The sequence below is a fragment of the Alosa pseudoharengus genome, unplaced genomic scaffold, assembly GCF_046254945.1.
Source record: "Alosa pseudoharengus isolate Yale_2024_CS ecotype anadromous, Long Island Sound unplaced genomic scaffold, YU_APseudo_1.1 YU_APseudo_1.1_scf_13, whole genome shotgun sequence".
Lineage (NCBI taxonomy): Eukaryota > Metazoa > Chordata > Actinopteri > Clupeiformes > Clupeidae > Alosa > Alosa pseudoharengus.
This window is the reverse complement of record NW_027468598.1, coordinates 29,640,978-29,657,458: the sequence shown is the minus strand read 5'-3', so window position 1 is coordinate 29,657,458 and position 16,481 is coordinate 29,640,978. Positions and strand designations below refer to the sequence as shown.

The 16,481-nt window shown below is 39.4% G+C and overlaps 2 protein-coding genes across 2 annotated transcripts in view; both read right to left on the bottom strand.

The window, feature by feature from the left end:
- LOC143121398 (uncharacterized) overlaps nt 1-16,481 on the bottom strand; it is a 37,329-nt gene that overhangs the window by 2,537 nt on the left and 18,311 nt on the right. The window lies entirely within an intron of this gene.
- On the bottom strand, nt 16-14,691 carry LOC143122237 (uncharacterized). Its single transcript, XM_076283096.1, has 7 exons — nt 14,598-14,691; nt 2,101-2,133; nt 1,581-1,889; nt 1,226-1,489; nt 706-999; nt 276-511; nt 16-24 (listed from the first exon to the last, which is right to left on the bottom strand). Exons 1-7 carry the CDS (start codon nt 14,626-14,628, stop codon nt 16-18), a joined length of 1,176 nt encoding a protein of 391 aa, XP_076139211.1. The 5' UTR covers nt 14,629-14,691.

Here is a 16,481-nt window from a genome sequence, read left to right as displayed (position 1 = left end):
AAATAATTGGCTGCTCTAGTACAACTGGAAAAGGAATTAGGGTGAGATGCAAGAAACAAATATAACCCAGTGGGAAATTTAGTTATACATTTATGTTTTTTATTTTATTTGTTTGCAATGAATGTGAATTCATAATATTCATAACATAAATGCAAGATGTTAATGTTTTTAACAAAAACACAAAAATATGTCCATATATGACATATGATCACATTACCTATTACAGAAAGGCTGACAGTAGCACTTTGGGGGGATGTGAATTCATGACTGGAAACCCTTGTTTGATACTGGCAGTAGTAGGCTCCTTCATGGATAAAGTCCACTTGAGGAATGGTGAAGAGGGCAGAGGTTCCAATGGAGATCTTTGTCTCTGTAAATGACCCAGAGAGCTGCTGTAGGGTGAATGTACCATCCAGGTACTGTGTGGAGATGGAGCACCTCATCTGGGCAGACTGACCCCAAGAAACCTCTTTACTGGTTCCCAGTGAAATAATTGGCTGCTCTAGTACAACTGGAAAAGGAATTAGGGTGAGATGCAAGAAACAAATATAACCCAGTGGGAAATGTAGTTATACATTTATGTTTTTTTATTTTATTTGTTTGCAATGAATGTGAATTCATAATATTCATAACATAAATGCAAGATGTTAATGTTTTTAACAAAAACACAAAAATATGTCCATATATGACATATGATCACATTACCTATTACAGAAAGGCTGACAGTAGCACTTTGGGGGGATGTGAATTCATGACTGGAAACCCTTGTTTGATACTGGCAGTAGTATGCTCCTTCATGGATAAAGTCCACTTGAGGAATGGTGAAAAGGGCAGAGGTTCCAGTGGAGATCTTTGTCCCTTTAAATGACCCAGAGAGCTGCTGTAGGGTGAATGTACCACCCAGGTGCTGTGTGGAGATGGAGCACCTCATCTGGACAGACTCACCCCAAGAAACCTTTTTGCTGGTTTCCAGTGAAAGACTTGGCATCTGTAGTACAACTAGAAAAGAAATACATAGAGTAGTGTGCAACAAGACAAACAATACTGAAAAAAACATAATAAAACACATGATATCATGGCAGCTTTTTATTGTGTTACATACAGAGGGGACATAAGGGTCATTTTGATAACTATGCTTAACTTGTTCCCAGCTTGATATGATTAGTCCATTTACCTAATTATTTCCATCATTGTGTGCCTGGTTAGCTGACACCTCTTTACTCACCTACAGTGATGCTAATGGACTGGCTACGAGTAGAGGAGGAGGAGTAGGCACATGTGTAACTGCCCTGGTTAGAGGAGTCCACATTAGACAGAGTAAACGTAGCACTGCTCTGGGAGGAACTAAGAGCCGCTGAATTCACGCTAACTCCATTTCTGTACAGAAGTAAGTTACCATTGCATTGGTTTGCACTCCTAGAACATTTGATCTTAACAGTTTTTCCAGCTGAGACTGCTGAGTATGAGGAGATGAGAGAGATGGAGGGACCTGGAAATGGAGAAGAGTCACATTCACAAAGATTCACTTTGCTTGAGTTTTCAGCAAGTTTACTTTGATGCCATTATACAAATGCACTCACCTTCCATGGAACACACCACCCCTGCATCCTCACCATGGCCACAGTTATGGTTGCTATTGTAGGAGCACCTGGTCAGAGACTTTTCAGTACCAGAGCATCTGACATCATCCATCAAAATCTCTCCAGTCCCTGCACCATAGAAGGCTAACCCAGGGGCACAAACAGCAGTGCCACAACCATGCTGTCTGCACACCACCTCAGCATCACTCATGTCCCAGTCATCATCACACACAGTTCCCCACTGGTTAGAGAGATACACCTCCACTCGACCTGAGCACCGACCGTTCCCATTCACCAGCCTGATCTGGGCTACAAAAAAATACAACAGACACAACCCTCATAGCCAATGCATGACTGTGAAATGCCATTATATCATCATGATGATATCTTAATGGAAATCTACTGTGCAAGAGGTTTAGATGTGAGATGTTCACAATTCTATTTCAATACAGTAGCCTATAGGCTTATACAATGCTGAGACGGATTGAATTAATGAACTTAGAAGAATTATTTCGCTTACCAGATGCTGAGGTGATCCTGACACACAGAACTACTGAAGAGATAAAACAAACCCAAGAGGTGTTATGTAAATGTAAATGTCATGTAGGTAAAATCAAACGTGATATTTGTTGAACAATAAGAATATTCAATATACACTGTACAATAATTCATAATACATTCTTATTGTGCTATGCAGCATGTTCTGATTACAGTTTTTTCTGATTGCTTAAGCACATTTTGTGTAACTATGACTTTTTTTGCAAAACTCTACACACAAATAGGAAAACCTTTCACCCAATCAGCAAAACATCGTAGTTCTCTTGCAAAAGCCAACACACCTTGCTTAACTCTTCACACCTTCGTAAAAATGGTGTTTTCGTATCAAACAGTAAACACAAGCCATCACAATAGTAAGCACACAATGTGCCAAATACACCCTGATGGTATGAATAAAAAACACATCTGGCTTTTGCTTTCTCTGTGCACAAGGTAGACTATGTCAGTTTGAGGTCATGCTTTTGTCATAGTTCTGTAAACATACAGGGATCCAAACTTCAAGTATTGGTGTTTATTTACACACATCAAAACAAACACAAGTGTATTTTTCCAAGCCAAAACACAAAATAGCAATTTCACTGAGACAAAACAAATCAGTCTACATCGGGTCGTCTCTCTCAAAATTTCGTCTACATCACATGCAATGTCCTAGTCCGAGGCACCGGGGAAAATATATTCTGGAATGCCGTATCCAGGCCTGACATGACAATATCCCCACATGTAGACTGTTTTTTTGCCTGTAAAAGGGCTATTTCTTTCTCTTCTTACCCTTCCTCTTCTAGCCTCGTGAGACCATCCTGATCTCGCGAGCTTCAGGGTTTCACTCGTAGATCAGTCTGGATACTTTCCATTAAAGAAAATTTGGAGCAGTTCACCAAACGAACGTCCAATCAGCGTTGGCTTTGAGGCGGGTTGAGGTGTGACGCAACGAACAACATGACGGCATCCACAGAGATGAGAATAGCTATCGCGCAAGTTTTATTCAAATTAGAAAGTATTCCTGGGTAAACTGTGAAGCTATGAGTCTCAGCCATGCAGCTGGGAGGAATGAACGACACAGACATCCTCCACGGCTGATTCCAGTTCATAATGGAGGAATATACTATCTTCAGAAGTGTAGGGCCTACCGTGAAAACTTGATGGGAATTGTCGTTGATTAGGTTCATAAATGGTAAGTTAAAACATCTTAACGTTTGTCACGTTACCTAACTTAATTGTATGTTAAACGGCATTAGAAGAATACTTTGTTCATCTAATTGGTTGATTTGGCCCGTCGATAACCAACAAAGGTGGTGATAGACAGATGGTTTATCCAATCAGCTAACCAGTATGTCCGCCCCTTCCCAAAAGTTCTTCAATGAAAAGTTCCCAGATGGATATGCGGAGCAAATCCATCTGGCGGAGTCAGGTTATTCCTCTTCCCCCTCCTCGTCCTCCTCTTGCTCCTCCTTGTCCTCTTCCTCTAACTTCACCTCCTTGTCCTCCTCCTCTAACTTCACCTCCTTGTCCTCCTCCTCTAACTTCACCTCCTTGTCCTCCTCCTCTAACTTCACCTCCTCGTCCTCTTCTTCTAACTTCACCTCCTTGTCCTTGTCATCCTCTCCCTCTCACTTTTTCACCTCTGCCTCTTCTTCCTCCTACTTCTTCACCTCCACGTCCTATTCTTCAGCCTCCTCTAATTCTTACTCTTCTCACTCTTCCTGCTCCCTCTATTGTACCCATTGTACATTACCTGTGGCTTATTTTTAGTTCTTAGGCTGATTGCAAAGTGAACTAATTATCTAAAACAGTTTTCACATGAGAAAGTGTGCCAGAGAGTTGGCAAAATAGTGAAAATAATAGCCATACATGTGTATAGATTTGCTAGGAGTGTGTTGATCATTTGGAAATTGAGTGTAAAGCATGAGTTGTGTTTACAGTTCCGTAAAAAGAGTGCTGTGCAGTGAATTGTGCCTACAGTTGTGCAAAGTGTGTGTTACAAAATTGCAAACTGAGTGCAAAGCAGTGTTTGTGCTTTTAGTCTTGCGAACTCAGTGAGTGGTTTTGCTATAATAGAGGGAGAGCAGATAACTAACAAACGTTCAGAAAAAGTCCTGTTGGCAAATTTGAGGAAAAGTCGGTAAAGGGGCTATTTCACACAATTTGAGGGTGCTGAATTCAAATATTTTGTTTACAAAGCTCAATTTTGAGTTTTAAGCTTGCTAATAATTAGCATAATTCACATACTTTTTGGTTTTGCCATCAGATATCATAGGAATTGCAAAAAATAAGGCATTTATATACTCTTTATGTATCAGATATGTTGTAGGACAGGACAGGAATTACCCCAATGACCCTCAAGAAGCAAATGAAAATAAGCTACAACTAAAATATTAATTGAAATAATAGCTAAAATTCAGTATGACGTTTAGAAACAAAATAGATTCCTTGATAATAAATTGATAGAATAGTAGGTGACTGCTCATTTTTCTGTAGAAAGTACTTTGTCACTAACTATTATGAACAGTTGTCAGTCTTTACAGAGGATTTACACTGTATTTTATTTTACTGTAAAGGCGACTGTTAAAACATCTCACTGGTGCTCTTTCCTATCATTCCAGCCATGCAGAAAAATGGAAGAGTGTGCATGTTTGAGGAGAGCTGAAGAGATTGCATTATTTGCAAAAAATGTATGGTTATGGTTATGGTTATGGGATTTTGCAGACGCCTTTGTCCAAAGCGACACACAAATACAAAAACAACATAATATTTAAAATATAACAGGGAACAGATTAGAATGTTGGTCAAACTATAATAAGGAGGATAGCAATAATAAACAACAATGTCAATTCAATCAATAGCCTAATAAAATGAGCAATGAAAATGAGGGAAAAAGCAATAATAAACAATAATGTCCATTCAATCAATAATATAAAAAACAATGACACGGTGAGACTATATTAAGGAGAATATCAATAATAAACAATAATGTCAAATTAATCAACAGCCTAATGGAAATAAAACAATATTATACAAACCATCACGCATAAGAAGCACTTAAAGAACTAAGTGCATGTTGAACAGGGATGTCTTTAGACCCCTCTTAAACAACCCAAAACTACCACATGAACGGTGTGACACTGCCACATTAGTTTAGGTGCCATTACTTAAAATTAGTATTATTTATTACATATATGTCAGTAGGTCTCATATAATATCAGTATGATATGAATATGTACTTATTTATATGTATTTACCATGCTTTATTTCCACTGTGTATGATGGTATGGATATGGGTGATTTGTATGGGGACACTGCCGGCCGATACGCCTATCACCGTGCACCCAAACTTATATAGGGGAGCGCGCTAAATTATGGGGGCGTTCTGAAGAGAGTAGCAAGCGTGTGTGAGATTTTTGAATGTGTGGCGCCAGTACTCAGTGCTGCAGCTGAAAGTGTTGTAAAACTGTTTCTTGTAAGGGGTAAATAGAGAGAAAGTATCCCTACGGAGGAAACGGACTTTATATAAATTAAACGCCGCTTGTACTGTCTGGGAGACCAGCGCGTTACCAAGAAGAGGACACGTCAAGGAAGCCTTTGCAGTCGGCTGGCTGGATTTATTCACCGGAGTTGGTGAGGCCGATTGTTTTCTCCTTTTTCTATTTTGCGTGGGATAACTGAAATCCGATCATCGCATTTTTTCCCTTTTTTGTGGATTACCTTTTTTGTTTGCACGTCGCGGGACAATTCGCAGGCAGCGGCCTTCTCGTTTCCTTGTTGGGATTATACATACAGACTCTTGCGGGCGTCCTGGCAAAGGACATGATATCTTTCGCTTAGTTTGGATTTTTAGGTTTATTTTCGGGACTGAAACAAAGGACATTGAATTAATTTGGGGTTGTGTGGGTCATTTAATGTATGAAAATATAAAGCGCTATACTGTGCGCGATTCTGGTTTATTGTTTGGTGCGTGTTTTCCTTTACTGCTGGTAATCTGAAGATACCGTGGTCTATGCTATAGTTTTGATTAAGTGTCGGAGGCACTCTGATTTGTACATTGTTTCAGGCATCTCATAACAAACTGACCGTGTTTATTGTTAACTGCTTAATCTTTCAAAAGAACCCCTTGTGCGTTTTAGTTAACACATCCAAAGGTAAAAGGTTGATTGTTACAACGGAGACCACTGGGCAACTCATTCCACCAACATGGAACCACTGAGGAAAAGAGTCTTGAATTAGACCTACAGTAGTGTTTATGACTGGTCGACATAACAGACGCTCATCAGAAGACCGCAGTGGGCGGTTGGGGATGTATGCCTTGATTATTGAACTAAAATAACTAGGAGCAGATCCAGTCAGTGTCCTATAGGCCAAAGTGAGAGATTTAAATTGAATTCTGGCTACTATAGGGAGCCAATGGAGAGTAACTAGGAGAGGAGTTATATGCGTCATCTTTGGCTGATTGAAGACCAGGCGTGCTCCAGCATTCTGAATCAGCTGTAATGATCTTATTACACAAGCAGGTAAGCCAACTAATAGTGAATTACAATAGCCCAGCTTGGAGATGACCATGGTTTAAACAAGAAGTTGTGTGGAATCTTGTGTTAGATAAGGTCTGATCTTCCTAATGTTGTAAAGCATACACTGACATGATTTTGCAATAGAAGCTACATGCTCAGAGGTCATCAATTACAACGCCCAAGTTCTAGTTGGGGTTAGTGAAGTTGGGTCAAGCTGGATGTTAATCTGTTGGGGAATAGCTGTTTTAGCTGGAAACACCAAAACAATTTAGACAAGATATCTTTATAGTGCAACAAAAAGAAACATTCTCCAGTGCATCATTACTGCATATGATGCTGAAAGGGAAGTGGACCTAGGACAAATCCTTAGCTATGAACTGATTAATGTACTGTAGCTATTGCAGATAGCGATGGTTATTTGTGAAGTGGAAATAAGTCTATCCTCACTCAAGTGCTGTCTAGCAATGTGGAATGTCCAGTAGTGATCACTGCAAAAACTGCTCATTCAACACTGGTAATAGATGCTCAAGATCTAGTTATGTCATTAGGACACCCATCTGACTGCAGCACATTTAAGAAGTATGCAGCAAAGTTTGTAAGAAACTTATGTATTGTTATTTGGTATTTGTTATGCGGTAGCAAATTATGTTAACTATCAAAGAAATAGACCTAATGTAGGAATGCACACAGATATTGCAACAGATAATGGTGTAGGCCTATCTGATTAAGACCTGAGTGGTTGAAACATACTTATTAAATTACACTGGGAGCAAAGAAGACTATCTTCACTTTTTTCCCTTTGCAACTGTCAAAGAAATCCCATAAACACAGGAAGGCCTAGGGTAGCCTACATCAGATGGCCTAAAGATTGGCTCTTCTGCATAGCATTAAGTGACTTGCATGCAGTAATTTGAACACTGACCTTGATCTAGCCTACTTTGGCTATTTAAAAGTAATTTATTGCCAAAACACCACACAATATAAATGAGCTATAACAAACAATAAAGGACTTAATCACACACAAACTACTATTTTACTGACTACAAAAATAATAATTATGTAGGAAGTTTAGAAGTTTAAAACCCAGAATTGACCAAAAGTGCACCAAATTCAACACATATGACTCAATACACTTAGAGGAGACCTGCGTCCTTTCTTTTCCAGATATTTTAGGATTTGGATATCGTTTCAGTATCGAGTATCAAGATATTTATGGCAGGTATTGTATCGAAGTCATAATTTTGGTATCGTGACAACACTATGCCAGAGCCACTCTGTTTTCTAGATGTCGAGGATCGGAGGCTCTACCACCAATAAGTGATGCTGCTCAATGGTAAATTAGAAGAGCTCATTATCAAGCTCTAGTATGGAGGCAAGCACACATACCAAAATCCAGTGTTACTAGAAGTAAAATCTTTTTTACTTGTCGGTTGTTGCTGACGGTAGATGCAGTTCTGCATTAGGCTTATTCCCGCTATCTAAGTTCATATGTACTGTAGGATATATTATGAGTTGAAGGTTATCTGTGCTATTGTGATTAAATGCATTAAACACCACATGAGTGACTCACTATGTTAGCAATAAAAATATGGTTGTGTTTTGATTAGAATTTCCGAGTTTATTACATGTTAACTGTAATCATGTTCCCATTAAATACATTAATAAACTTATAGTATGGTTTCTTTAATGCTCAAACATGTATTAAGTGTATTTAGAGAACACTTTTATTATGGTTTTAGTGATTACTTTTGAAATCAACCCAATTTAGGGAAAAATAAGCAAAGGAAATCGCTATTTTATGTTAAAATGCTGATTATGTGGCTTAGAACTCAGAATTGAGCTTGGTAAACAAATTATTCAGAATCAGCACCCTCAAATTAGGTAAGAAGGGTGGTTTACCAACTTTTCCTCAAATTTGCCGTCAGAAGTTCTCTTCTGTGAAGCTGCTCTCCCTCTATAAGTATTAATAGTTTTAGAAACTGTGCTATAAGAATCATGGTTGTGTTTAAGCATTCAGAAAAAACTGTAATGACTGGTGTCTTATGCAGAAGTCTTAGTTTGTGCAGTGTAGACTGATTGTTGTTACACAGCCCACCCACAGATCCAGCTTCCTATTTCAACTTTTCAGCTTTTCAACAACGCTTACAATTTTACTTTTGTAAATTAAAATACTTTTGTAAAATTGTGTAGAAGTGTCTTGATGGGGGTAGGAGAGAGAGAGAGAGTGATGTCCCTGGCTTACCTTACTGAAAACTGTACAACTACGGGTTTGAACAACCCATTCTTGGTTTTGCTTTCATTTTTAAATTGTGGGTACAGTCTATTTTCCTTGTAAATTTGAGAACAAACAAATATTTGATTTGACATTTGAGAACACAAATGCACAGCAGATAATTGTATTGAAAGCATGTTAAAAGCATGTAAAACTAAAAGGGAAACACAATTCTTTTCCATATACTGTATGTGCTCTCTAAGAATAGAACACTTTTTTCAGACTGGGTTTTTATTATGTTGAAATTGTATGACTGCAAGTGCTATTGTATGACACCATCAGCACCTGGAGGAGGAAGGGCTGTGCACAGGGATTTTGAACCACAATAAAAACCCTGTTCAAAATTGTTTTTGTTGAAAAGTTGAAAACCAGAGAAATGTTATAAATGTATCTCATCCTATATATGTGATAATAGCCATTTTTTATTTGATTTCTTGTGGCCTGTATAGTTAGCCTGCATGAACCCAGATGTGCCTGTGTGTTAGAATTTGCTCTGCAGGTCAGTCAGGAAAGCATCCCATTGACACCCATTTCCGAATCACTAAAAACCCCCAAGATCCAATCACAGTCGCGTGCATTCAGCACAACCAACGGCTGCGCTGATGGTGACAGTGTTCAATAGGCATGGACGTGTATTTTCTCCTGAAATATTTTTAACTAGATGTACCACAGAGCGGTACAAAATATGAATGCCGCCCAGTCCTGCACATTCTCTCCACAAAAATAAATCACATATGTTAATTTGTCTCCATCTCCTACTCCATCCTCTTGCCACTTTAGTGTATGTAAATTAGTGTGTGTATGCGTGCGTTTGCTTTTGTGTATGTGTGTGTGTGGGGGGGGGGGTTATGGGGTGTCCATGTGTGTGTGCTTGTGTCTGCTTGCCTGCATGTGTGTGTGTTTTATGTGTCTGTGCGTGTGTGTGTGTTCGACTTGTGAGTGGGTGTGTGGGGTTAATGGGGTGTGTGTGTGTGTTTATGTGTGTGTATGAATGTGCCTGCTTGCCTGCATATGTATGTTTTTATGTGTGTGTGCGTGTTTGTGCATGTGTGTGTGTGAGTGTTTATGTGGTGGCTTGAGTGTGCTTGTAAGCAGGCCTGTGTGTGCGTGTGAGTGTGCGTGCGTGCCTGTGTGTGCGTGTGAGTCTGTGAGTGCATGCCTGTGTGTGTGCATGTGACGGCGTGTGTACGTATGGCTGCATGTCTACTCTGTGTGTGTGTACCTGTTTGTATGTGTGTGTTCATTTTTAACTAGGTGGCGCTATACATCAAATGAGTGGATATGGGATGGGTTTACATGGCCCTTGTAGGCCAACATACAAAAAAATATTGGTCATCCTAGGCCCTACGGTTCTTGAGATATTCACAGAAAACTGTCTGGCCATCTACAGGTCAGTTGGTGTCACTAAATGTACACATTAATTAATTTATTGTATGGCCCCCCATGAACGGAATTCCACAAAACTTTTTAACTACGTGGCACTATACATCAAATGAGTGGTTATGGGATGGGTTGACATGGCCCCTTGAGACCAACATACAAAAACAAACAGTGGTCCTCCTAGGCTCTACGGTTCTCAAGATATTCCCAGAAAACTGTGTCCGCCCTACCCTCCTTTCGGGGGTGCAGTCAGACGGAGAAAAATTAGAAAAAAAAAAACTCTTGACTAAATCTATATGACTGCCGCTGCACTGCGCGGCGGTCATAATAAGCAAGGGATAATGTATCCCCGACACGCAGTGGAGGGGTCTTGTTCCGCCCTGAAGGGACTTATTATGACCGCCGCGCAGCGAAGCGGCGGTCATATAGGTTTAGTCAGATTTTTTTTTTTTTTTTTTTTTTTTCTTTTTCGCATGTCCAAATTTCCGTCAATGATTCCCGGGACACTGAAAGACCGGGGTAGACGAAACTTGGTGGGCATGTAACCCCATATGGATAGCATGGAACCATTGTTTTTCGTTTTGATCTGTAGCCCCCCCGCTGGACTGCACCCCCCGAAAGGAGGGTAGGGCAGACACAGTTTTCTGTGAATATCTCGAGAACCGTAAGGTTTAGGAGGACCATTTATTTTTTGTATGTTGATCTCAAGGGGCCATGTCAACCCATTCCATAACCACTCATTTCATGTATAGTGCCACCTAGTTAAACACAAAAAAGTAAAAATGAGGTGTTGTAATCGCAGGTATCTGTGACCTAACTTAGTCAGAACTGCACGAAATTGGAAGTGTAGGATCATTATGACACCCTCTGAATGCACGCCAAGTTTCGTGGAATTCCGTTCATGGGGGGCCACACAATAAATTAATTTATGTTACTATACACCAACTGGCCTGTAGGTGGCCGGAGACAGTTTTCTGTGAATATCTCGAGAACCGTAGGGCCTAGGAGGTCCACCTTTTTTTTGTATGTTGATCTCAAGGGGCCATGTCAACCCATCCCATTACCACTTATTTCATGTATAGCGCCACCTAGTTAAAAAATTAAAAAGCAAAAAATTAGGTGTTTTCATCACAATATCTCTGGCTGACATGGTCAAAACTGCACGAAATTGAAAGTGTAGGATCATTATGACACCCTCCGAATGCATGCCAAGTTTTGTGTACTTTCATTCATGGGGGGCCTTACAATAAAACAATTTATGTGTACATTTAGTGACGTACACCAACAAGGATTCCCGGGACACTGAAAGACCGGGGTACACAAAACTTGGTGGGCATGTACCCCCACATGGATAGCATGGAACCGTCATTTTTCGTTTTGATCTGTAGCCCCCCCGCTGGACTGGACCCCCCGAAAGGAGGGTAGGCCAGACACAGTTCTCTGTGAATATCTTGAGAACTGTAGGGCCTAGGATGACCATTTTTTTTCCGTATATTTGCCTCCAGGGGTCATGTTAACCCATTTCATGTGCGCACATGTGCACAAACAGATACACACACACACACACACACAGTAATCATACGTATGACACATACTCACACAGTAGACATATGTACGCTTCCATGCACAGACACATACGCAGGCACACACACAAGCACGCACACACACACACACTCACACACACACACACCCACACACATAACATAAACATAACACAAACAATCAAGAATTTCTCAGAATTATGAACAGGCAAGATGGAGGTGGGGTTGTATAAAATGAATTTTACATGTGAAATCTAGAGCCCGACCGATTTATCGGCGAGCCGATATTATCGGCTGATATTAGGCATTTTCCAAACTATCGGTATCGGCATTTATAATGGCCGATAAATGACTATTTTAAAAATAAAATAAAAACGGACGAAACACCCTTTAACCATGTCATGAGTGTTGGCGTTGTATAGTTTGTCCACCAGAGGGCACTCTACACCGTTCCTGCTGGCAACACTCGTTTATAACGCGCCACACATCCTGCAACCTGCTGATCCAGCCAGAGTCGGGCAGAGAGAACCAGTTATCCGCGAGTGAGATCATCCGTTAAGTGTGTTCATGGTGATTTGGTATAACAATTGAAAAGAACATCCCCATCAGTTCTCTTAACTCAAGTAAGCATGACAAAATTCGTGAAAACAATGTCCAGTTTTGCTGCTGTTAAATAAGCCGAGTGAAGCGGAATTAGCTAGTAATTAAGTTACGTTGTTACAGTGTAGTTGACTGTCTGTCCTTTTAACTTTTGACAATGTGACTGAATATGACTGTATTTCTTTAATAGCGTGACAGTTATAGCAGTGAGACGTATCATCTCTCCCCGGCCTGTTATTTTGAAAGCGTATGTTTTACAATTTGCAGTATGACGTTATCCATTGCTAAATTATGGCTCATCATAGACTAGCTAACCACAAAGCTAGCTAATGCCATGAATATCAGTGGAAGACCGCTAACATTAACATTAATGAGCTTGGAAACCACAACGAACTTATTCTGCCTAATAAAGTAATGATTACTGTATTTATAACTTGTATATCTGTAGTTACAGTCCCTGCATTGTAAAATGTAAGTTAGACGTGCGAGGAGTGAACATTTAGACATAGAGAAAAAGTATCAAACGTAGCTTGTGCATAAAAGTTAGCTTTTCTTTTAAACGTGTGTGAAATCCAATGACGCCAAGTGTGCGTTTCAGACTGTCGTTCAGCCGCAGCATTAACAAGTTACATAATGGATTTAGATCACTAAATAGTAGGTTTTAGAAGGCAGGCAGCAACTGATGAATGAAAATGGTTTGATGTACTGTAGCTTGATGGAAATAATTTTAAAAGTGCAGGTAAAGGGATAAGCAAGCTGACATTGTAATTATAAGGTAGCTTATAAGGCAATAGGGACTAATTATTACACACGCAAACATTTAGGAGTGACCTTTATCTTGTTTAATGATAATACAAATGATGATGATAGTAATAATGTCATCATTATTTTTTGTAATTAAGTCTTAGTTCAAAGTTATATTTATGAAGCTTACCAAGTCTTTTAATACTGGTAACTTTGATTTGGTTGTTGTTGTTATTGTGTTTTTGTTCAAAAGACTAAGTTTAATATCTTAAGTTTCTATTTTTATACATTTTATTTATCAGAACTTTAATATATTTCGATGTTCCACTGTGACAATATTATTTAAAAATAAACAAGTTTGTTTTTAAAATGCATTATCATATTATTTTAGTCAATACTCATAAATAACTACAAATAACTAATGTTAGGGAAATCTGTTAATGTTTTGTTTCGCGTTTCTGAAAAAAATAAATATATATCGGCCGATATATCGGAATATCGGGTTTTTAAATCAACAAATATTTGTATCGGTATCAGCCTTCAAAATCCTTTATCGGTCGTGCTCTAGTGAAATCTATGAACTAATCATGTTTTGGTACTTGTTGTCTAGCAGATACCAGTGAGAATTGAGTGTGGATAATGCAATTTAGTGAGACAGTTAGAATCATATAGGCCTTTCAGCGTGATTTCTTTTTGTGGAAAAAATGTGCTGGACTGGGCGGCGGTCATATTTTGTACCGCTCTGCGGTACATCTAGTTTTCCCAATAATGACCGGCGTTCTATATATTATCCCGCTTATTACACGGTTGCTTGCCAAAACGAAACAATAAACTCCCCACGATGTGACTCTTTAGCCTACATAGCCTAGGCAATATCCTATAGCCTATTTGTTACCGTTTTGTCGTGGCTTTTGTTGAGAAACAAATAGTTCGCAACAGCACAGTTGATTCGCTGAACTTGAATCAAACATTCTTTAGAACACAGCTGATCAACCGTCTACTTTTACTTTTGAATGAAGTTCCAGTCCTTGGGCAGTAATATTAAAGACGTAAATTAGAAGCACAAAGCCCATTTTCCTTGACAGCGGCGTTGAGAAGGCCAATTCAAGTGAATGGAGCATTCTGCAGCACTCTGAAGAGCCGTGTAATAATCATAGTTTAATGCACCTCTTTAAATTTAATTTCACGGCTGGTTATGCCCCTGAAAGTAGTAAAATAGTTCAGTAGTTCAGAAACGAGCGTCAATGGGATCCATTTCACCGGACCTGCAGAGCAAATGGCTAACAGGTTCATCTGGGTTCACCCAGGATACTGCATAGTGGAATTCAGGAGAAAACTCATAAAAGCACTCCTTAGTACCGGAGGAATTATTTTCTTTACTTCATTTTACACATTCAGATTAAGAGAAATGAGAAAATGTTACCTGAGACTAGAGTGAGAACAGCCATCGACATCTCCGTCTCTGATGAGAATTTTATGAAATGAACAGGTCTTCTTCTTCCTTAGTTCCTTTTAGTTTTTTTTACCAGACCACATTTACCTGTGTTCAAGTTGTGAAAGGTATGTCAGATGTCAGCACAGAAGCACTATTAAAAGAAAACTGTCCTGCACTTTCTCTATGCAAAAACAAATCACACTCGTCAATTTGTCTCCATCTCTAACTCCATACCCTACTCTTGCAACTTTTGTGTATGTAAATTAGTGTGTGCATGTGTGTATGTGTGTGTTTTTATGTGTGTGTGCGTGTTTGTGTGTGTGTGGCAGGGTTTCTGTTGTCCGGTAAAAAAAAATTAAATGTCCGATAAAATCAAATCTCTCCGGTCAAATTGTCAGATTGAAATTGGCTAATAATCCCGTTCCCCTAACACAATCTGAATTTGAGAATAAGCCTAAAATGTAGGCCTATACTAAAGCAAGAATATGCAGTCCTTTGCCCAAAAGAAAAAGAAACTAAACATTTTCCAGATGTTTCTTAATTTAGTGTTATCAAATAAAGAGGCATAACATTTGGGGGTACAGTATGCGTGAGCTCCATTCAATGTGTGTGCTCATCTGCGCAAGTGAAACTACTGGAGTGACGTGGGTAGAAGCAACAAAACAGTATTTAAAACAACGAACGAAGCAGATTTTTTCTGTCCATGAAAACAGCATAGAGACTGGCTGGCCTAATTCAAAATATGGAAATAACAGATCTTTAATATTGACACTATAAGCATGTTTAAGATAGGCTAATAAACATGTTACATTCTATACGGCCTGATTATGTCATTTTTAGTTTTTGCCCATTGCTTGAACACTAAAGACACATGCTTTGACCAAAGTAACAAAACTTGAAGCTTTTATTACTACAAGTGCAGTCCCCGTTCAAACATGCTATTCCTGTAGCCCAATTACATGCCTGCAGGTAGGCCTGCTTTAAAATAGGATGTGAGGGAAAAACATGATATGAGAAGGGATGATAGAGAAAACAAACTATTTTGTGGAATGATGCATCATCATATGAAATGTGCAACGGTGTGACTCAAAAACAGTCTGGTGGCCTATAAGTGACATCACACTCTGCCACTCGTTGCTTTTCGCTGGTTATGCTTTGCATGTGTGGCATTCTGAGACATTCTTTAATTCGGGACCATTATTGTTCGTTTCAATTTAGGACCTTGCAGTTGTAATTGTCGTTTGCTTATTCAAAGTTGTGATGTATTAAACTTTTGAGTTTTGGTATTTTGGTAACTTGGTTGTGCCAGCCTAGCTAGTGAATGCTGGGATATCTGTATTCAGTTCCTGCTTGAGCCGAGTAAAGAGCGAACGTGCAGCAAGAGTGCTGACTGTCTACTGTGTGTTATTTAGTGGAATACACCACAGAAAAATTGGCGACGAGGATAAAACGTCTAAAAGTTAGACAATACGGCGTTAATAGGGACCATAGGGGAATTCGTCCCGAAGATGGAGTCGTGGTCTGCGTACAGTATGTGGAACGTTTGGAACAGTTCTTCGTGGCTAACGACATCAAAGCAGACAAGCAAGTCTGTATGGGAGCAACGACTTTTAAACTATTAAGGAATTTAGTTCAACCACTTAAGCCAAAGGATAAAACCTATAAAGACATTATTGACGCATTGACGGCTCATTTCGAACCTAAGCCGTTTCTTATTGCAGAAAGATTTTTTTAACCATTGCAACCAAAAGGCTGAAGAAAGCGTGACCATCTATGCAGCTGAGCTAAAGCAGTGTGCAGTTCATTGTCAGTTCGGAGCAACGTTAGATGAGGCACTGTGGGATCGTTTTGTGAGTGGTATACGAAATGAGG

Bases quoted from the DNA above. Each gene is read 5' to 3' on its own strand.
- LOC143122237 (XM_076283096.1), bottom strand. From the start codon at position 14,628: ATGTCGATGGCTGTTCTCACTCTAGTCTCAG. The intron at 1,890-2,100 runs GTAAGCGAAATA...ATTTTTTTGTAG, and splicing joins CAGGATCACCTCAGCATCTG to CCCAGATCAGGCTGGTGAAT. The intron at 512-705 runs GTAATGTGATCA...TTCCTTTTCCAG, and splicing joins TGTCAGCCTTTCTGTAATAG to TTGTACTAGAGCAGCCAATT.